This window comes from Centrocercus urophasianus, unplaced genomic scaffold (assembly GCF_019232065.1).
Source record: "Centrocercus urophasianus isolate 14NV4802_14NV808 unplaced genomic scaffold, USGS_Curo_1.0 seq_16, whole genome shotgun sequence".
NCBI lineage: Eukaryota > Metazoa > Chordata > Aves > Galliformes > Phasianidae > Centrocercus > Centrocercus urophasianus.
In genome coordinates, this window is record NW_024884711.1 from 41,393,273 (window position 1) to 41,416,486 (window position 23,214).

Here is a 23,214-nt window from a genome sequence, read left to right on the forward strand (position 1 = left end):
AAAAAATAACTCAGAAAATCTTTGTATGTTTTTAATCATCATGGCTTGCTGGGAGCTTCCTCATCGTCCTTGCAAGGGCACTCTTGCCATGTCCTGCTTCCTTTTGCTGCAAAAGCTCTCTCTTGAACAACACAGAGATCACAGTGTTGGTGAGCCTCAGTTTACCAGCTGTTCTCTGTGTATGGTACAAGAGATGACTGCAGGACAAAGTGTGGCAGATTTTACTACATGGAGTACTTTGTAAACTGACTTCCCCGGATCATTAACTCCTTGTAATTAGCTTTTGCAAGGGAGAAGTGGAGGATTTAAAAAGTTTAGTTCTTCCCCTCGTGTTTTCACTGATGTGTTGGATTAAAGCATTGAATGGTTGATCAACACACTGTTCTTTTGTGTTCATTAGGAAAAAGTGCAGTGCAGCTTTGTATTTGGTAGCTGAATACACATGTAATTTTTATTGAAGGACTTCTTTATGGATTCCTTTTTTTTCATCTGTGCATTATTTCTACAAGCCATATTACAGGTTTTAAAAGGTGGATTGTACTTCTAATTTGAGAAAGATTGGTTTATAAGCAGGAAGGTGATCAACATGTAATTCAGCAGCGTAGATTTTGGAGATGCTGCTTCAGTAGAATCCTCTTTCAAGCTGGTTGAATAGTACCTATAGTTTTCTCAAATGACCACATTTTTAGGTTGGGTTAGAGACAGAAAAATTGAAGCTTTACCTACAGGTGATAAAGTGTGATAAGATCATGATGTAGCTACAGTCACAGATGACGTTTTTGACTTCTTGAACCCAGACAGATGATCAGGTTCACAGCTGTCAAGATGAAAGTCACCTTTAGAAGATACCTAGAGAGATATTCAGATTAATTCAGATAACTGAATGCCCTCAAACTGATAGCAAGATTTGCTACCACTCTACCTTTTGAGAAAGACCCAGAGTGCTTTATTTATTTGTTCCTGAATGTTACTTTTACAGGCTGGACAGAGCAGTTGCCTGACACTCCAGTTGAGGAGTCTACCCCAGCTTCTGAAAGTACTGAGAAAATAAAAAAACGTTACAGGAAAAAGAAGAATAAACTTGAAGAAACTTTTCCTGCCTACTTGCAGGTAAAACTTTCGCTGTGTTTTGTGTATATAAACATTTACATATAAGATCTTTGTGTTTGTTGAGTCATAGGTCATTCAAACTGTATTTCTTTTCTAACTACCAATTTTTCACTCAAATGGTTTTGCACTTGGGCCAGAAGAATCCCAGGCATATATACAGACTGGAAGGAGCAGTCCTTGAGAGTAGCCCTGCATAGAAAGGACCTTGGAGTCCAAATGGTTGAAGAACTTAACATGAGCCAGCAGTGTGCTCTTGCAGCTTGGAAGGCAATGGTGTCCTGGGCTCCATCAGAAGAGGGGTGGCCAGCAGGGACAGGGAGGTGATTGTCCCCCTCTACTCTGCTCTTGTGAGGCCCCATCTGCAGTACAGGTTTGGAATCCTCAGTACAAGAAAGACAGGGAGCTGTTGGAGGGGATCCAGAGGAGAGCCATGAAGATGATCAGGGGACTGAGCACCTCCCCCTATGAGGACAGGCTGAGGGAGCTGGGCTTGTTCAGCATGGAGAAAAGAAGGCTGCGGGTCAGAGGGGCAGTACCTGAAGGGATCCTATAAACAGGAGGGGAGTCAACTCTTTGAAAGCATAGATAACAGCAGGATAAGGGGAAATTATTTTAAGTTGAAGGAGGGAAGATTCAGGTTGGGTGTCAGGAGAAAGTTCTTTACTATGAGAGTGGTGAAGCACTGTCATGGGTTGTGCAGAGAGGTTGTGGATGCCCCGTCCCTGGAGGTGTTCAAGGCCAGGTTGGATGGGGCCCTGGGCAGCCTGGTCTAGCATTAAATGTGGAGGTTGGTGGCCCTGCGTGTGGCAGGGGGTTGGAGATTCCTGATCCTTGAGGTCCCTTCCAATCCACGCCATTCTCTGATTCTGATTGAAAAATTTACTAGAAAAATTTCTTGAAAATTTACTAGACTGATTATTGTCAGATTACCCATGCACTCAGGTTTAGGTGAGTGGTAGCTGTTGCACAGTATTTCAAACGTGAAATATATATTTAACAACATTCAGTGTTTTGTTCCTCCATCTCTGGTTGGATGATTTTGTATTAGTTGAAATCCAGCCTTTCACTGTTCTGGTGTATGTTTGTCGTGAACATTTTGTTCGGTCATGATCAAGTTGTTCAGTAATATTCTTCAGCTGTCATTTTTCTGCCGGAAGAAATACTCCAAGTGCTGAAAACCTTTTTGAGATATATTATGTATCACTGCATACATTTTTGTATGTTTGTAGTAACACTGTATTGTTACAGTTTCTGTGCCATGCATATGTAAGAGGGCTTGGAAGTTTTGCTGTATAATTTGAGGTGTGAAATTGAGGCAGTTATGTAGCGACTTCAGGTGAGTGGTAAGCAACATATCCACACCTCATAGCATGGAAAAAGGACTGCCATACAGGATGGAGTGTGGAACTCAGATCAAAATCATTGATGTTTTCATTTTAACTTTGCTGTTTGTGTAACTTTTTCAATAGATACAGTGTTTTGCATCATTTTGTCCTCCTTGCAGGAAGCTTTCTTTGGCAAAGATCTACTAGATACTAGTAGACAAAACAAGATGAGCCTTGATAATTTACCTGAAGAATCACTTCCAGTCTCATGTAAAGCAAATTTGGCCACCAGTTTCCTGGATCCTTCATCTGACCCTCTTCTTAGCTCAACCTCCACTCCAGCTCAGGCGAAACTGGGACATCAAGGTACACAAAGCTGAAGTTAGTGATAACTGCTAGTTTGTTTTTGTTACAGCTTGAACTTGTCCATGATTTTCTTTCAAAGTGCAACTGTCATCTTTTTAGCATTCTGTATGTTAACTGTCCTTGCAAAGTAACATTTATAATGAGTTGTACCCAGCTCCAGGACATTGCTTGTACCAAAAGGAGCAGTGGAGGGAATAATCGGAACTTGATACAAATCTGAAAGTGTTTGACAGTAACATTCACATCTGTAAAATTCATGAAAATGAACTCCATCCAAGAACACATGTACAAATGCATTATTAGAGAATACAAAAATACTCTAATTAAAAAAGCATTTTTAGAAGTGTACTGATGATTAGTCAGGTAAGTATCATCCACCTTTCATCTTATTTAAAGTGTTAGATTCTTTTAGGCTGCCAGTCTCCTCTCTTCCTCCTGTCCTTTCTGAACACGAGAACCCTTTCAAGGTACAGTTTATAGCCCCTGGGTAATCTTTTGGTTTTGCTTTCTCTTGCAAAACTTTGCTGGAGATTTTGTTAAGAGATCTGCAGATAGCCAGAGGGTTACAAGTACTGCTGAAAGGACAGTGTCATGGAAAGGAACAATTAAAAACTTTACTGTTTTCTCCACATACTTTTTTTTCTCAATGGCTTGTAGTATATGCTCTGTGCTAGAGGTGTCTTACCATTCTGTATTTTTTTTTAACTGCTACTGGTTCTTCTTTATGTGGGTTAATTTGTCACACTTCAGTTTATCCTCGCATGTTTTTCCATCTAAAGTTTCCAACACCCAGCAGTGTTTTGCAGAGAGATCGTTTATTTGAGATTGTTACATAGCCTGCTAAATGAAAAGCAAAAGGCTGTATTATAATTAAGCATTGATTGTTATACACTGGAAATTGTGAGTAATAGAGAATACAAAGGTTACATTCTCCTTAAGGGGAAACCACTGAAAAAGAAGTGTTTCAAAGTCTTTATTTCATTGGTTCCAACTCTGCAAGAAAATGTATTTACATGGACATTTTTTCACCTCGGCATACTTTGAAGGAACACAGATTCAGAGGTCTTTGTCAGCATATCAAACTGCATGACTAAAGTCATTAATGTTCGTGTAGTATGATAGTATGAAGCGTCAGAATTGTACAAACTTGATACTTACGTAATGTTCTATTTTTCCAAGAAAAAGGAGATTAAAAAGGGAGAATTTTTTAAAACATGTTCTTTGAATAAACAAAGTTGTAAAACTTCATAATTTCATCTTATTTTTATATAGAAATAAATTATAAGGATGTGGTTATTAGAAAATAAATAAATTACTAGCAACCACTGAAGTGGGTAACCTACTGTCTTTCCCATTTTATATGAGAGGCTCAAAGGACAGTATTTTCTGGCCATAGGAATGTTCTCAGCAGTGATATCTCCAGTGTTAGGAATTCAGGCCAAAACTGTGTCCAGACAAAGCTGTTTGTTGCAGTTGGAGAGCCAGTGGGTGAAGTCATCTGCCAATTTTGATCGGCTCCAATGCAATTTTTCTTAACTCTTCTGCTGTGACTATGTGGAAGACAGTCATTTCCACAACAGGATCCACGTGTCTGGAAGAGCCAGATGCAATTAGAGTGATGGAGACCCTCATAAATTTGCTAATTGTTGAGCTAGCAACAGTCACATTGTCCCTTCTGGCTAGCATTGCAGAGGAACTGGTGGTGAGAGCAGTAAAAGAGCACCTGTGCTATTTTCATCAGTTTGACACAGGCCTGCTTTGTTCACTGCACCAGGAGGTGGTAGGAGCATGTTGTTGCTGTGTTATTTTCCTGCAGTGCTTTTTGTCACAATGATTGCTAACTCGGTGAGAGTCCATGCTTAACTGGATGGATCTTACCCACAAGGAAGTTGTTCTTCTCTGGGAAACTCTAATTGATTGAATCCAGAGATAAGGGTTAGAAAAAGTTCATCTTCCAAAGAGCTCTCAAACATCTGAAGAAGTTACTGAATCTGCTTTGCTTTTCAGCATGTTTTCAGGGCTGAGGGAGTTAACAGTGATGTGTTCAGCTTCCTAATGAATTTACAGTGTATTTCAATGACACTCTGTGACCATTTATTCTTAGAGCTTCATTAAGGGTAGCCAAAGCTGTGGCCAGTAGTGATGGCAGCCAGAAGAGTGTTGAGTCTTCATTACCTTACTAGTTAGTGTTTACTATGTTTGAAGCTCTGATTTTTGTCTGGTAAAGAGGCTGCAATTTGTATCTTCAGTTATAAGACTAATCTCTCCCATAACACGAATGGCACACCAATGTGGTGTATTTTACATGGTCCCAGGCCTTAAATTCATTTAAAAGAGCACTGGAGCAGAGTGCAGAGGCTTACTTGCTGGGAGCACCAGGTCTCCAAAGTGCCTGGCTCATTGGTAAAGATGATGATCTGTACATCCTGAGTGCTCTGGGGACTCTCTGTGTCACTGGCTGTGTCTCATTTAAAAATAAATAAATAAATAAAATACCTCTTGGCAAGATGTATTCTGTGAAGGTTCTGCAAATGAGAAGGAATGCTAAGGGAATTCTTTCTGGACAAAAAGAGAAGTGTCTGCACAACTGATTCCAGTGCTGCTGGGGTATTTTGTAACTAGGTAGGTAGTGTTTGATTAAACACGTTAGGGTGGCTGCAGCCTTGGGAGAGGCATTTTTATTCTTTGAGCATTTAAAGTAAATACATCGGAGGAGTTGGGATCATGAGATTAGCAGTAGCACAGTGCTCTGTTAGAGATCCTGCATTACAAGCAACTTATTCTCCTTTTAGCCTTGTCTTAGCTTACATCTCAGTTCTGAAGAGTCAAATTAATGAGCAGTATTGAGCTATTTATTTGGCAGCAGATGTCAACCAGCTATTGATTGTGATCTGAAGCAGCTGACTAAAGGGATTTAGTTATTTCCAAGATAATTAGCACTCGCTGAATTAAAACTGGCAAAAAAGAAAAAAAAAATGTTTTAGATGAAATGTATAGTATGAAGCTTATGGATCATGGAGCCTAGCCTCCTCTATCACTGGCCCTCGGTATTTTTATAGTCTTAACCAGCTCCATTGTGATAGCAGTTAGCTTTTTTACAACCCACTAAACTCATTGCAAGGCCATTACAGAATCTGATTGCCTTAATAGTTAGAAGCCCTTTAACTTAAAGCCTGAATTTATTCACAGTCAGTTTGTAACAGTGGATGGTAAACACTTCAGTTACATTTTTCACCTTAGTCCTTTCTGGCTATGTAATGTATTTATATTCAAATTAGAAGTTGAATTATTAGGAACTGTTTTCAAGCTGTGGAGAAAAACACCACAGCATCCAATACTGCAGAAGTACTGAAGGCTACTGATAGTGTCTTGGTGCTTCCTTCGTAAAGGCTTTTTTCTCTTTAGTATTTATTTGACTTCAGACAGGAATTCAGTTAAAAGACAGATAAAGTCAGTCCTCTGCCTACCAGCCAAGTGAAGATATTAACTGTGTGCACTTGGTGTTAGATACCAGCCTGCGTGATGAAGTTGAACCAAACACAGCAGCCATGTGGAGAAGAACTTAGGGGTCCTGTTGGATGAGAAGCTGGACATGAGCCAGCATTAAAAAAGGACTGGCCAGCAGGGAAAGGGAGGTGATTGTCCCCCTCCTCTCAGCTCTTGTGAGGCCCCATCTACAGTACTGTGTCCAGGCATGGGGACCCCAGTACAAGAAAGATGCTGAGCTCTTGGAGCAGGTGAGAGGAGGTCACTAACAGCAGCTTGGAGAAAAGAAGGCTCTGGGGAGACCGCATTGTGGCCTTCCAGTACTTGAAGGGAGCATATAAACAGGAGAGGGAATGACTGCTTACATGGATTGATAGTGACAGGACAAGGGGGAATGGTTTTAAATTGAGAGGGAAGGTTTAGGTTAGATATTAGCAGGAAGTTTTTCACAGAGGGTGGTGACACACTGTAACAGGTTGCCCAGGGAAGCTGTGGATGCCCCATCCCTGGAAGCATTCAAGACCAGGCTGGATGTGGCTCTGGGCAGCCTGGTCTGCTGGTTGGTGACCCTGCACGTAAAGTAGATGATCCCTGTGGTCCTTTTCAACCCAGGCCATTCTATGGTTCTGTGATCTCTGTTCTCTTGCTGTTAGCTGTCTCCTTTACAAAACACTTTTTTTGACTCTTTGCCTTCATAGGCTTTTGTATCTTAAATACTGAGTTCTCATTTGATCTTGTGGTGCTTTTTTTCCCTTAAGTCCATCCAGTCTCCCTTCCACATGACTGATTCACATTATTGATTTTACTATACTCAGAAATACTGAAGAATTTAGGCTTCTGAACATGGCTACAGTACAAACAAGTGAGAATTGTTTCTCACTTCAGGGCAGCCTGCAGAGCATGGCACACTAGAAGGGCTCTTTTAGCCTGGTGAATCTATATTTGAATTTAGAGCACAAGCTATCATTTATCACCACAGTCACATTTAAACATGAAATTGCCACAATTGGTTGATTTTATTTTGTTTCTCTTACAGGTAGCACCGATGACCCCTTAGCTGATCTTTCTGAAGTCTTAAATACCGATGATGACATTCTTGGAATCCTTTCTGATGATTTGGTAAAGTCTGGAGATCATTCAGGTGTGTGGGTTTATGAGGTCTCTCTGGTATTTGCTTTCTTTTTCTTCTCTACAATATAGACGTGGTTGTTTTATACCTATGGATTATGCTCTAGGTTATTTCAGATACAGTTTTCATATTTTAAAAACACCTTGGTTTGAGATGATTTTGTTGGCTTCTACCAAAAAAAAACCAACTGAAAACAAAAAGCCAACAAAACAACCATACAGCCTCTTCAACATTTTGTTTTACCTGTCTCTTTGCTTTGCTGCTTAAGAGAGAATAAAAGTAGCTGCTGTTGTCTGTCATACCTGCGTAGCTTTTTCAGCATGAAGCTTTTTCTTTACTTTTGTTTTGTTTTGTTTTCATGTTATAATCATCCATTTTATCTGGTTTGGGTCCTGTAGGTCTTGATTTATGCACTTTCCAGGTTGAGAACTCACCCTCCCCATTTGGTAAGAAACTAAACAATGGATGATCCATGGTTAGAAGTAGTCACCTTTCCTAGTGACTTTAGCTGAAAGAACTGCATGTGTAGAAACTAGCATTCCTTTACTGTGTCACTAATTCATGCTTTCATTTTCCACTCTTTCTGTATTGTTTGAGTCTAATGTGACCTCTGCACGCTGCATTTAGTAAAGTACTGCATAAGATTTTGCTGCCAGTATTTGGAAACCTTCCTGAGGTTTTGTTTTTCATGATACAAAGCCATGTGTTTTCTTGCTGCCGCTGTATAATATTACTTACAGAAGTAGTGTATTGTTTTTATCATAGTGGTATCTTTAGTAAATTACAAGCATTTTAACAATGTGATTATATTGAAGCATGAATAGTTAGATTGATATCTTTTTTCCACTGGATATCTTTTTTTCTACTGGATGATGATTCATCAATTTACGTAGTACACAATTTGGCAATAAGTCGAATGGCATGTTTCATTATTTTAAATTTATTTTTATTTGGTGTTTAATACAGAGATATATTTTAAATACTGAAGTGTATAGTTTTATTTTCAAAGATGTTTCTGTTTTGAGAGTTATATTGGCATGTAAGGGATGCTGTGAAATTTATATAGGAAGTTATGTTTTGTCAGGATCAACAAATCACTAGTTGTAACTTACAATATTCAGTAGTTGTTCTTGAAATGGAAACTATTGTGAAGAGTTTGATACTGAGCAAACTTCAAGAACACTTCGGTAGATAATTTAATGTAATATATAAGAATGTGTGGGAGTGAAACTGGAGGTACACAATAAAGCATATTGACTGCTAGCGTGATTGTTTTTAGAATGTGAAAAATGATTACAATGAACTTTTTACTGAGAACTATATGCTTCAGAAGATGCTGTACCTGAACTCAGTTGTCTTATTTCAACACAGTTTTCCCATTCTTCCAGTTGCATTCCATTCAATCAACATTCCTCAAACAATACAGTAAACTGGAAGTGTATAGCTGGGGGTATTTGTTTACTTTTCTCTAATTAATGTTTTCTTTTTCCTTTCCTTTCAAGTTTTAAGGAAGTCTTCATTTAGTTGATAGCTCACATCTAGAGAAAAGATGTTTTATACCTTTTATTCTCAATCAGTAGATTTTGGTATTTGTGTCTAACTTTGTATTCTTCCCTCCTTAGCTGGATTGGACATTGGTCCCATCTCTGATGATCCTTCTTCTCTGCCTCAGCCAAATGTCAACCCAACTTCACGGCCACTGAGTGAAGAGCAATTGGATGGAATCCTCAGTCCAGAACTAGACAAAATGGTCACAGATGGTAATTTTTTGTTGTTCTTGATCTACTCTTCTGGAAAATGCTTTCTGTTGTTGAACTCACATTGCTACCCACGTGCTGCTACCTTCTCGCTTGCAGAATTAATTTTATTGCATTGTTTTATGATTACTCATCCCATATTTTTAATTTGCACAGGTGCTATTCTTGGCAAATTGTACAAAATCCCAGGTATGTACTCTAAATCTGTGTTGTCTTCTACAAGATGCAGTTTATAAGCAGTGCCAGCCAACTCATGCACAGTGTTTTTGCAGAACTGGGAGGAAAAGATGTTGAAGACCTGTTCACAGCTGTTCTAAGTCCAGCAACCACACAGACAGCTCCTTTGCCACAGCCTCCACCTCCACCACAGCTAATGTCTTTGCACAGTCAGGGTATGTTCATTTGTTACTTCTAAAAACAGCAGCTTAGTCAGGAGAGTTGTGCATCTGTTAAATACTGACGTGAAAGTAGGGCATGTCTTACTTCCTGCTGTTCTTAACTCATGGAAGCTGATGTTGATAATATATGGAACATTTTTCTAAAACTGCTTGAAAGGCAGCATGTGATTCATGTGCAGGTAAATGTTGCTAACTTAAATATACTTACAGTTATTTTAGATTTGTATGATGTGTTGGAGCTTTTATTTAAGCTGGCACTTTCATATTCTTGAAATTGTCTGCAATAAAGCATGTGTTCTCTTCTGCATTTGCTCTTTCATTACCTTTGAGTACCTCCTCAAGGGTAATAAGAAAGTCTGTGTGACAGTGATTTGCTAATTCTTAATTTCGTTTAGGGAGCCTTAATTTTGTTTAAGAATTCAGTTTAGCATGCTAACTATTCCTATCCAAATAATAAAGAGGAGGCTAAGAAGTTTTGAAATCCATCATTTATCCTCTTTCTTACTATTAAGATTATTATGAATTGATACAGCATATTGCTACTGTTATATTGAAAGCATGAGGCAGACTAATTTGACTTGTTGTTGCTACCAGTAGAGCAGGTTTTTAGGGGTAGGTATGAGCATAATTAGATGCACTCTTTTCTCATCAGACATCACCATTAGTGGGCTTTCCTTGAGCTCAAGTAAGGAATGCCCATTCTGCAATACTGGTACTACAAAAAGTGGTATGCAAATTGATTTCACCTGGGAATTAATCATAAGAAGAAAAATGATTGGTTTCCTAGTTGGTTGTATTTCCATAAAAAGGAAAGATTACAAAAATTATTGGAAAGGAGACAGTTTAAAGCAAATAATGAGGTGATTTAAAGCAAAAGATAATGCAGGTATCGGTACCAGTTTCCTAGTTGTTTGGGTACTTGGAGATAACTTCAGCATTTGAACTCTGTAGGATTGTTTAAGGTTCTCCCTATGGGAATTGCTGCAGTTACGAAGTTTTAGATTTACAACTTGCTCAGTTACTGTGTAATGATCCACATGTTTCTATGAGATAAATGCTTCAGTAATGGGAAAGCTTGTATCAAGTCTCAGCAATTTCAAATAAAATTAACACTCCGTTCTCATCAAGACTTATCAGCCTCCTGCATGAATTAGAGGCCTGGCTCCTGCTTGCTTGCCAGGTCTTCACAGTTACAGCATGCTATGATATAGCATATTCTCTTAAATGCTGTCTGATGATTTACTTTCATCCCAACTAAACTTTTCTGTGTAGTTTCTGTCACCTGTAAATAAGAAGATAATGACCTCCAGCATGGGAGAATGTTTCAGTGTGTTTATATATTCTCTGTGAATATATAGATTTCTGATCTGCTGTTGTGCTTTTAGGAAAATATTCAGAACACAGTTATGATTTCATTTAAGTGACAGGGACACACAGGTCAGTGTTAATTCTGTATAGGAACATCTGCAAAGACCATCTGCTGGTATAAATCTGCTCATGCCACGTTTGCTTAATTTTTTTGATCAAATAAATAAAATATTTGCCCTCATATCGCTAGGCTGGACATTTAATTACAGTGATGATGTTCATTTGACTAGGTGTATCTTTTTATCAGTTACAAATTCCAGAGTTAATAGATAATGAAGCTTACTTTGGTATGCTGCTGTCTCAGAAGAGGAAGTGCTTAATTCAGGTGGTTAATCATAACTCTGTAAAGACTGAAAGCAACTTGATCCATGCATGATGCTTGGCAGCAGCATGGATTTTTCTCTTCGTTGTATCTGCATCTGGGTATAACAACAAAAATACAGACCACTAGCCTTTAGGAATGTACATCAGTATGAAGTGTGATATGGCACTGCAGTGCAGGCTAGAGCAATAGCTTTGGAAATCCCATTGTTAAAATAGCCTTTATTTTTCAGACAGAAATAGATCTGCCCAGGGATGTGATCTGGTAGAATAGAACACAAGCTTATAGCAAACCAAAGTAAATTGATTTCAAAACCTTTCCAAAACTGTAAGGTCAGTACTGGAATGGGCTGCCTGGGGAGGTGGTGAAGTCACTGACCCTGGAGGTGTTCAAGGAATGTTTAGAGGTTGTGTTGAGGGATATGGTTTAGTGAGAACTGTTGGTGATGGGTGGATGGTTGGACTGGATGATCTTGTAGGTCCTTTCCAACCTTACTGATTTAGTGATGCTATAGAACTTGAAAGCAATTAGTTTTCATTAGATGAGGCATGCCTTCTTCACTACACATTCTGTCCTCTACTTCAGAAAGTATTCACACTTCAAAATAATAATTTAAAATTGTCATTCTAGGAGAGAGTGCGTTTCCAAGAGTGCCACTTATGAATGGTCTGATTGGCCCTAACCCTCATCTCCCTCATACAGCTCTGACTCCTGGAGGTGGCCTGGGCACTTTCTCTCCCATAACACAACAGCCATATGCTGATACCAGGTATGTTAAGATGGGAAGTCAGAAACAGCCACTGCTTAGCATTTCTCGCTTGGATGATAGTGGTGTTATTAGTACTGTGATACTGTTAGTGTTTAACTGATTGGTTATTGAGAGCTACTATAAAAACTATGTTCTTGCAGTCTGCTGGGTAGTAAGATAGCAAGCAGAGTAAGTACTGTGCTAATTGTTTTTGTATGTTGAGAGAAATCTATTTACAAAATAAAACTCCTTTTTGATCTCTCAGGGATAAGAATCCAGCATACAATCCAATGGTAAGTGATCCAAACAGCTCATGGGCACCATCTGCTCCACCTTTGGAAGGTGAAGGTGATACAATGTCCAATGCTCAAAGAAGCACTCTTAAATGGGAAAAAGAAGAAGCGTTGGGTGAAATGGCGACAGTAGCACCTGTTCTCTATACAAATATTAACTTCCCCAATCTAAAGGAAGAATTCCCAGGTGAGTGAATTAGCAAAGTTAAATAGTATGTGGAAATTTATACATCTGTAGTTGAAATAATATGAAATAAACTTATTAATGCCTTTCATATTAACAGATTTTTTTTACTATTGCAGACTGGGCTACAAGAGTGAAGCAGATTGCAAAATTGTGGAGGAAAGCAAGCTCGCAGGAGAGAGCTCCATATGTGGTAAGAAAAACCACCTCCTTCATTTGCAAGCTTTCAGCAAAAATGTGTTTCATTTGAGGGATTTTCCTTTGTTTTTTTAAATACGTTTAGGGTTAGTGAAAATTCACTTGCCTTTCAACCTTGAAATAAACTACAGTAGTATTGTGCAAGATAAAGGCATTAAATGAGATGAGAATGTTTGTTCTCACTGCCTCTTTGCTACATTTGATTTGTGCCTCAAGCCTTACATGCCCTTGTCTCCTTCTGCATAGGACCTCACCTGTTTTTTCATAAGGATAATAAAAAACTATTATGTGACCTTCCTCTCTTTTATCTTCCTCTCTCATTAGTCTTTGTGTTCTGGCCCCATTTGAGTTGCTGAAGTTGTTCACATGTTGAACTACCAATTCCAGAGGTAGCAGAGCTTCATATCTCTTCTTGGCTCATTTTCTTTTATTCCTCTGCTCTTGCCTTACTGCTCCCCTCTCTTATGTCTGGAATGGAAATTCTTTTGATACCTTCCATGTTGTGGAGAGCACAAGCAGCTCTGTTCTCACCAGAACCATTCACTTTCTTCACATTTGGGCCAAGCAATTTCAGACACTTGAAGCAGCTGCCTGGAGTACATGAATGCTGATTCCTGATTCTGTAGAGCTGCCACTGAATTGGTGACCTTTGTACCCTATTGACACCTGTTGTTAAAGCCTCTTTTCACCCAAACCTCAGAACCTGTATTAGTTTCATTGTTCTTGATCTAGACAACTGTTGTTGGTGAATGTGCTTTCCTTTAATATGCTGTCATCCTGTCCTGGTTCTTTTCTTTCTTTCATCACAACAGCAATTGGATGATTGTTCTCATTTTCGCTGTGTAAACTTCTGCAGGATTATGTGTTCAGTCTTTTTCTTTACCCACATCCAATGTTTTTCCAACATGGTCTTGTTAATAAACAAATCTGATCCCCCTGTATGTATGTTGATGGCACACAGGTTAGCAATACCAACATGATGTCTTCCAATCCAAATTAAAAAACAAACAAAAACAAACTTGCTGACAACTTTTAGGGGATGAGTTATTACTCCAAAATCAGTGTGAGAAATGCATACCCAGACCAAGGGTCTTGATCTTTCTGAAACCCTTGAAACAATCCCTCTCTATATCATTTAGTTACTGTCTTTATTTTACTTTTTATTCAGACCTGTAACTTCAGCAACTTTGGATTTCTATATCGTTTCTTGTATTTAATCATGAAAATTCCTTCCATGTAGCATTTACCAGAAACTATTGACCTAAAAGGATAGGCTTTTATCCAGGCATTTATCAATTTACTATTATTGCTATTACTGAATGCTCTTTCCTCACTGCTCTGGAAAAGTGCAGCCCTATTCTCCTAGTGGATACCCAAGAAAGAGATGCAAAAATTATTTCCTCTCTGTCTGCAGAATGGGAACACTCAGTTGCACAGACATGTGCATGAGTATTTGCATAGTACAAAGAAGTTGTTTCCTCACAGGTGTTACAGTTCATGCACTCTTACATTGCAGCTGTTTCTAGTGTACGTAGCATTGTGCACACAAGAAGCTGCTTGAGTGCCTGAACTGAGGAACCCTCAGCTGAGAAGGGATGAAGGCTACCTTAGAAATAAAACTAAGAAATGTGTTGTTACATTTTCACTGTAGGCTTTTTACTTTCCTTACTTGCATAATCTTGACACTTAGAGAGGAAATGGCAGGAATATTACTGCTGCCCTGTTGCTCTCATCTGTGTTACCACACCTCGTTTCTTGTTGGAGGGAAGAATTTAAGCTTTTTCTACCAGGCAGTCACCACTTGAAAACTGCAAAAAAAAAAAAAGGTAAAAAAGGTAGAAAAGATATGAGGATTTGATTCAGCAAAGGAGTCACATCCTATATTGGTGGTAAAACAGACCCTTTGAAATTTCCATTAGATGTTTTAAAGTGCCAGGATAGCTGTGAAATGCCTCATTGAAGAGGAATTGCTGTTCTTTCATCCAATTTTTCCTGTTGCACAAGCCCGTATCCTATGTTTATACTACTGGCTTAACACAGATTGAGATCTATAGAGTCTGTTTAATGGAGTAGACTGTATTTTTCTTGTCATTGAAGTTCTTCACATTATTGGTCTTTATTGATCCAAACATCATCTGCTGTACTCACATCTTCGGGTTTCAGACCACCACAGTGTGCAATTTGAAAGGTATATTGGTGAGATTCATGCTTTTTTGGCACAGCACAGTACCTGAACAGAGACTCATAGAACACCTCTACTGCTGACAACTCCTTAGTTCTCTCTTTGTGTGTTAGTTTAAATGTAAGATTTCTAAAGATAATGAAGTATTTTCGGTTTGGGGTTTGTTGTAATAATAATAATAAGGTAGTTTTCACAAGCCCGTGCGTGTTTAAAAAACAAAACAAAAATGTTTTACAAGTGATTTGATTTTAGGTTTTGTAGGAATAACAGATGCAGTTTTCACACTTAGCAAAAGAAAATGAGACTAACTACATGTCTTTTTTCTCTTTCTTCAGCAAAAAGCCAGAGATAATAGAGCTGCTTTGCGCATCAATAAAGTACAGATGTCAAATGACTCCATGAAAAGGCAACAGCAACAGGATAGCATTGATCCCAGCTCACGTATTGACTCCGACCTCTTTAAAGATCCATTAAAACAGAGGGAATCAGAACATGAGCAGGAGTGGAAATTCAGACAGGTGTGTTGCATTTAGGGCTTTTTGTCATTTTTCTTCCTGCCTTTTATTGCATTGTTGGAATCTTGTTTTAATAAAATCAATTTCAATCTTTCTTTGTAGAAGAGTATAAATTCAGGTGTTGTGGAAGAAAATTGGTGTTATCAGAAAGGAAGCTGCCTGTAAATGCTGGAAAATTTTGTTGGAAAGCTTTGACTCTTAAATCTTAACCTACTGTGGAGATAGGTTATTCTTCCTTTGTATGGCTAGCTGGTGCAGTGGTTTGTTTTTATATACCCTGTATAGCAGTAACTTCTGCAGCTTGCTGCTTCAAGTTAGACTGCTTGTCTCTTGGAACCCATTTACCTCCATCAGTGCTGCATCTGTTGGTACTCATCTTTGGAGCATAAGGTTGGAAAGCCGTGCTGCTCTTTAGGCAACCTGGGAAATTTTCTTCCCAGGCAATCAAGGTGCTTGTCAAGGTATTTGAACTTGACAAATAGCTATGCTCTCTGCTCTCTTGCATTTACAATTTACAATTATTCATAATTGATCTTTAGTGTATCCATAAGTTTTAATTCCTGATTCATTTTACTCATCAAAGATTTTGTTTATATATATATGGGTGTAAAAGGACAACCTTTTTCTTTATGATTTTTAAACAGCAAATGCGTCAGAAAAGTAAGCAGCAAGCCAAAATAGAAGCCACACAGAAGCTTGAACAAGTGAAAAATGAGCAGCAGCAACAGCAGCAGCAACAGCAACAGCAGCAGTTTGGTTCACAACAGCTTCTGAGCCAGTCTGGCTCAGACACACCCAGCAGTGGGATCCAGAGTCCCCTAACACCTCAGGCTGGCAGTGGCAGCATGTCTCCTGCACAGCAAACATTCCATAAGGATCTATTTGCAAAGCAGCAGCTACCTGCTACACCTACTTCAGCATCATCTGATGATGTGTTCCTCAAACCACAAGCACCACCCCCTACTCCAACCCGAATCCCGGTACATGATTCACTGTCTCAGTCTCAGACTCCTCAAACATCATCCCAACAGATGTTTTCTCCAGGTTCCGCAAACACAAGACCACCTTCCCCAATGGATCCATATGCTAAAATGGTAGGAACACCTAGACCAGCCCCCAGTAATCAGAACTTTGTTAGAAGAGCTAGCATCGCACCGTTGGATACCTGCGCACCGCAGTCATCTGTATCCAGGCCTGCTCAGGTAACTGAACCATCAGGAAGCAGGCCTTCACCAGTCAGGGATTCGTGTTCTTCATCTCCAAGTAGCAGCGATCCCTATGCAAAGCCACCAGACACACCCAGGCCTGTTATGACCTCAGATCAGTTCTCCAAACCACTGGGGGTCCCCAGATCACCCATGGTTATGGATCAGTCAGGGAAAGTTCCTTTAGCAGCTGGAAGCAGTGATCCGTTCACGAAGCCAGCTCCTAGAACTGATACGTTTCAGAGACAGAGAGTAACTTCTGCTGATGCATATGCACGACCACCATTGACTCCTACTCCTACTCCTGTTGATGGGAGCCCTGGACACTTTAAAACTCCCATGCGCCCACCTCAGTCCCCACAAGATCCCTATGCATCAATGCCAGCTACACCACGGCGCGTTGCTGTTGATCCGTATGAAAGGCCTGCGCTGACACCAAGGCCAGTGGATACCTTTTCCCATAATCAGTCTAACGATCCATACAGCCAGCCTCCTCTTACTCCCCATCCAGCAATAAAGGAATCTTTTGCCCATCCACCCCGGATCGTGCGGCAGCAGAGTGAGTCTTTCCCTCAGTCTGGACCCATTTCAAGGCCAGCTTCTCAGGACCCTTACTCCCAGCCTCCAGGTACTCCTCGGCCAGTTGCTGATCCTTACGCCCAACCTCCAGGAACTCCTCGGCCTGCCACGGTTGATCCGTATATGCAGCAACCACCCACACCAAGACCTGCACAGCCAGCGGATTTGTTTGCTCAGTCCCCAACAAATCAGAGACATTCTGACCCATACGCTCAACCTCCTGGAACACCAAGGCCAGTTCTGAACGATCCTTATTCTCAGCAACCAGCAACTCCAAGACCAGGAATACCGGAGAGTTTTAACAGACCTGCAATGACAAGACCAGGTCTAATACCAAACAGAGATCCTTTCCTGCAGACATCACAGAACAGGTTGCAGGGCACTTTTGTCAGGCCGTCAGACCCGTGTTCTCAAACTCCCAGATCAGCAGGACCTGCAATAACAGATTCATTTAACCATGGTCCTTCTGCTCCAGCACGCGATCTTTATGATCAACCACCGATGACTCCAAGACCTCAGCCAGAATCTTTTGGAACTGGTCAACTAGCCCACGATGCCGCTGAACAGTCACGGCCTGGAGCTGAGGGCAACTTCAGTGCATCTGCAAATTCTCCAATGAGTTCTCAAGGACAGCAGTTCCCCAAAGTTTCACAAGGTCCTGGCCCAGCACCCACTACAGGAGTAACAGATACACAGAATACCATGAATATGTCTCAAGCAGACACTGAGAAATTACGACAGGTGAGAGTAATACTTAATATTAATGGCATCCAACGTTCAGAAGTAATATTTTCCCCATTTCTGTGAAATATTTGAAGGGTTGGCTTGACATTAAACGTAGGTGTGTAATGTAGAATTCTCTGTTCGCTTTCTATGTTCATTCAGTTCTCTGGATAATGCAAGTGTGAAATATAAAAACATCGGTAATTTTTAAGAAGTTTGGACAAAATCCAAAAAAGAAGCGAAGCCATTGCCAAAGCCATTGAAGATTTTATCTACAATATGAGAATGCAGCACCTTGAAAGGACAATTAATTCTGTATAGGCAATTAATCCTGTAATACAGGAGTTGTAGAACTGATCGTCAGTGACTTGTTCACAGATTGAGGAGGGTGTAGGCAGTGATCTTAGACCAGACATCAAACTTTTCAGATGGCTAGCAAACATGCTGAGGTTATTTCTGCTGTTGGTCACTGCTCTTCTGCAGGAGCTGTGGCTCCAGGCTTTTATCAATGAATGTTTGGCAAGCAGCTCTTACTGAGACATAGAATTACATTCAACGTGTAGGAGGCTGCTTGGTCTTCTATTTGGAAGGGGCAACAGGAAATAGATTTAGCAGAAAAAATCGCCAGTATTTCTCACACAAAGTTAAAGTTCTATAGTAAATAAGCTAATATAGAGGAAAGAGTTTGTTGCTTCTGTTAGCTGGCAAAGAAGCTTCACGCTAATTACAAGAGATCTGGAGATAAAATTATATTACCATCATCTTGCACTGTGCAATCCCAGTCCTAAATTCTGCTATGATTATGGCAGTATAATGTTTCCTGTAATGACTGAAGAATTTCTTTCATCCCAAAAGCTTAAAGCAGCAGTGTATAACACTTCAAAATACGTCATCTGCAAAGTCCAGCACAATGATTTTTGTTTTTTTTTTTTTTGAACAGCGACAGAAATTACGTGAAATTATTCTACAGCAACAACAGCAGAAGAAGAATGCAGTTCGTCAGGAAAAAGCTTTACAGGATCCAGCAGCGCCTCCCCATGCAACTCCTCTCCAGCACTGGCAGCAAGACAACTTAAATCAGATTTTTAACCGCCCTCCTCCTCCATATCCTGGGAATATTAGATCCTCTGTTGTCCCTCCAGGTGGGCCAAGGTTCACAGTATACTCAAAGGATCAACGTGGGCCATTTCCTGGTGATGGGCAGTTCAGTAGACCCCAATTTCCAGGAGATATGAGCACCATGGGAATGAGACCTCATGGTCTTAGGTAAGGTCTTCAGTCTCGTACAACCAAGCCTATTAAAGTGGTTGTTCTAAATATACAGAAATAATTGGATACAGGGCTTGGGTTTCTTTGGAGATAAAACGTCATCTGAACGGTCTGCAGGAGCTGGTGATTTTACTGAGGTTATGTATAGTAAGCTTTAAGTATCTGTAACATTGGAATGTGCATTTTGTAATTAGTAACACTGCTCTGCACTGTTTTTTATGGGGAATTTATGATAAATTAAAAAAGGGGAAACTGCAGTGCTTGTGGAAATTATGAGTGATACTGTCACCCATTGTTGTGGGGCACCTTTCCAAAAAAGAAGGGTCTGATTTGAGCTTTGCTGTCTCAATAATAGATAAATGTGATATTTCTGCTTGGCTTTCTAATGAATATATAATTCAATATTGACTTTTGTCTGTGCTGTTTTTACAGTGAATACTAATATTGACATATATTATAGTCTTGGGAATAAATGTTTTCAATATTTTGAATTTATTTCAGTAAATCTGCACTTTATTTTTTAAGCATACTGCATTGAATTAATATGTAGTTTATTTGCTCAGATCTTAATATCACAGAGTTTTCTATCCATTATGACTGGAATTTAAAACAGGTTGTTTATTAAACATAATTAAAGCAATTATTTTATTGTAGTCATAAAGCTCATTTAAATATAAACATAATCAGCAAAATACTTATTTAAATATTTTAATGAATGTATCGTGTAAAGCATTTTGGTGAATAGTTCTGTAGTCAAGTATGACAGGCTACGCTGTCCTGAAAAATAAGAAAAGGTAATTTATCTTTTATACTTTATTTTAGATTTGGGTTTCCAGGAGGTGGCCATGGTCCACCATCAGGCCAGGAACGCTTTCTCAGTCCTCAGCAGGCAATGCAACGTGCTGGAGTTCCACCACAATTGAGAAGATCTCTGTCTATTGATATGCCTCGGCCAGTGAGCAATCCGCAAATGAACAGTGCATCGGGGATCCCTCAGCATTTTCCTCCACAGGGAATTCAGGTTCAGCAGCACAATATTTTGGGTCAGGCATTCATCGAGTTGCGTCACAGGGCTCCTGATGGGAGGCCAAGGCTGCCTTTTAATCCTTCTGCACCAAACATAATGGATCCAGCAGTGCAACATCAGCGACATGCAGGGTTTATTCCCAGGCAGGAATTTCCAGGCCCAAGACAGGCAGAACCACTGAGACATAATTCTCAAGGTATGCCTAACCAGTTGCAGATGCCTGCTGGATTGGAGCATATGTCACAACCCCAGCAGGATCAAATCAACCCTGACAACCCACCCGCACTTGTAATACGTTCTCTAAGCAATCCACCAGTAGCTGATGCTTTCTCAGGACCATCTTTGCCTACATCTGCACCAAGTGATGAATCAGCAAATATGCAGATTCCCAACCAGTCAAGTGATGGTCTGGAAGAAAAGCTTGATCCTGATGATCCAACTGTAAAAGATTTGGATGTGAAAGACCTTGATGGGGTTGAAGTCAAAGATTTGGATGATGAAGATCTCGAAAACTTGAATCTAGACACAGAGGATGGAAAAGGAGATGAGCTGGACACTTTAGATAACTTGGAAACCAATGATCCTCACCTTGATGATCTTCTAAGATCTGGGGAATTTGATATAATTGCATACACAGACCCAGACCTTGATGTGGGGGATAAGAAAGGAATGTTTAATGAAGAACTAGATCTTAGTGTCCCCATTGATGTCAAGCTGGATATCCAGGGCAAGACAGAAGAAACAAAAGAGGAGCAAGGGGATAGAACTGTTGCTCATCCTGAGACTCTGTCCTCGCCAAAGAAATCTACTACAGAAAATGAAATTAAAACAGAAATACTTTCCCCAAACACTCATGAGGAAAAGAAGAACGAAAATGAAAGAAACGATGGAAATGCAGAATCAACAAGTACTCAACAGGCTACTGAAACAGAGTTAAAAGATGGAGAAAAGGCTCCTGTGCAGCCTGCTAATCTAGAATTCCCTGACAAAACTACTACCAGTCAAGAAACAGCTGTGCCTAGTCCAGACACTCAGGGATCTGCTCCAGTGCCTGTTCAAGGAGCAGTAAGTTCCTGCAGTATTTCTGGGTCCACTCCAGTCCTCTCAAGTTTGCTAGCTAATGAAAGCTCAGATAACGCCGAGGCAAGGGCGCTAGCGTCTCCCTCACAGTCTTTGCCAACGTCTCAACTGAACCATGCATCGGGTATTCCTCAAACACTGCTGACACCTGGTGGGCAGATCTTGGAAAACGCTTTAAATTCCAATTTGAGCATGGTTCCACGAATAAACCATAATTTTTCTCAAGGGTCACCAAACCCAGGATTTATTCAAGGTCAGTCGGCTAATCATAACTTTGGGACAGGACAGGCATCTAATCAAACTGTGGCTGTAACAAGCCGTCCTGGCCCGAGTGGCATATCTGGTCCCCAACAGATAATGCTCCCTCAGCCATTAGCTCAGCAACAAAATCGAGAGAGACCATTACTGCTAGAGGAGCAGCCACTTCTTCTGCAGGATCTTTTGGATCAGGAAAGGCAGGAGCAGCAGCAGCAGCGGCAGATGCAAGCCATGATTCGCCAACGTTCAGAGCCATTTTTCCCTAATATTGGTATGTGGTGATCTGTCTGTTCTGCTTAGTTATGTAGAAAGTCAGGATTAAATATTTAAACACATTATAGCGCTGAATGAAGCAGGTGGATGTTTGGATTGTGAAGATGGCATAACAAAAAAGCAGCCTGAGTGGGAGGTATAACGGAAGTCTGGAAAATGAAAATGTAGTGAAGTGCTGAACTTTGCAGAGCTCATACTGAGTTTACCAGGATCAGGGTAACACTGTGTTAATGCTAATTTATCCATCACCAGCTCTTACAACTTCTCATGTGATACGGAGTAAGTGTGCCCTTTGTAAACAATTAGATGATGAAATGCAATAGCTGATCTTCCGATATCCAGTATCCCAATTTTCTGCTCATGGCTTTTCTACTGTTTTTTTTATTTCTTCAGTGTTCAGGTTGTCTCAAAGAGATCACTGAATGTAGTCAAGCCACCCTAGATGGTGGTCCCTTCCAACCTCAAGAGTTCTGTACTGCCCCCTGAGGACTGTCAGTCAGTCCTGTTTGTCCAGCTCTACTGGGCCAACTAACAGAGTTGGCAGGAGAGAGCATGGTTTACATGCTTACGGATCTTTTCAGATGCTGAATGTGGCGTGTGCCACGTGCTTTTCTCCCTGTAGTTCTACCAATAACAACAGAGTGACTGAAGAGGTTTTCTTAGTATGTTTGTGATTGTGTGTCAGTTTACCAACTGAACTGAGGAACAACTGCTCTTCATGATTCTTTAAACTATAAATAGAATTTATTAATCACTTGGCTCATAGGCCAAATTTATTCTAGAGCCCTTCTCAACCCAGTCTGCTTTTCTTTGTGTGTTATGGCTGAAAACAAGAGCAGTTACAGCCGGATCAACTTTCCTTAGGGGGTATATGGAACAACATATTAGCCTTGAAATTCAAAATGAAGAGGACAAGTAATTTGAAATAGTAATGCAGCTGTTTCACTGGTGATTTATGTATGAACGAGATATAAATGAGTCAGTTCCAATTAATAGCTTGCAATGTTTGGTTATGTAATTCATTTGTACTGTCTTTCTTTTCTAGACTTTGATGCAATCACTGATCCTATAATGAAAGCAAAAATGGTAGCCCTCAAGGGGATCAATAAAGTCATGGCTCAGAGTAACATGGGGATGCCACCAATGGTTATGAACAGGTAGGCAATGCTTGAATACCATCTTCAGGGCTGCTAAATGTGAAGGGAAATCATAGAGGTGTGGAAAACATGGCTTAGTAAAGGTGTTTGTAAGCTCTATTTGGATACAGTGAGATTGCTCTTTCTCAGTGTAATAAAAATAGGGTTTTTTTGCTCTAAATACATGCTCTATCACCTTTCAAAATAAAATGTTTCCCAGCGGAGAGCAGAATGCCCTCTTCCTTAAGATACCCACCAGTTTTAAAAGTTACAGTTTCATTTT

The 23,214-nt window shown here is 40.0% G+C and overlaps 1 protein-coding gene across 1 annotated transcript in view; it reads left to right on the plus strand.

Moving 5' to 3' along the window:
• The window catches only part of KMT2C (lysine methyltransferase 2C), a 109,066-nt gene that overhangs the window by 61,282 nt on the left and 24,570 nt on the right, over nucleotides 1-23,214 (plus strand). The window contains exons 22-36 of the mRNA XM_042817430.1: nucleotides 980-1,110; nucleotides 2,615-2,801; nucleotides 7,324-7,428; nucleotides 7,815-7,862; nucleotides 9,039-9,176; nucleotides 9,330-9,362; nucleotides 9,446-9,565; nucleotides 11,892-12,030; nucleotides 12,275-12,489; nucleotides 12,606-12,679; nucleotides 15,202-15,384; nucleotides 16,026-17,906; nucleotides 18,829-19,154; nucleotides 19,980-21,793; nucleotides 22,841-22,952. Coding sequence (XP_042673364.1) covers nucleotides 980-1,110; nucleotides 2,615-2,801; nucleotides 7,324-7,428; nucleotides 7,815-7,862; nucleotides 9,039-9,176; nucleotides 9,330-9,362; nucleotides 9,446-9,565; nucleotides 11,892-12,030; nucleotides 12,275-12,489; nucleotides 12,606-12,679; nucleotides 15,202-15,384; nucleotides 16,026-17,906; nucleotides 18,829-19,154; nucleotides 19,980-21,793; nucleotides 22,841-22,952 — 5,506 coding nt within the window. The remainder of the gene's footprint in view (nucleotides 1-979; nucleotides 1,111-2,614; nucleotides 2,802-7,323; nucleotides 7,429-7,814; nucleotides 7,863-9,038; nucleotides 9,177-9,329; nucleotides 9,363-9,445; nucleotides 9,566-11,891; nucleotides 12,031-12,274; nucleotides 12,490-12,605; nucleotides 12,680-15,201; nucleotides 15,385-16,025; nucleotides 17,907-18,828; nucleotides 19,155-19,979; nucleotides 21,794-22,840; nucleotides 22,953-23,214) is intronic.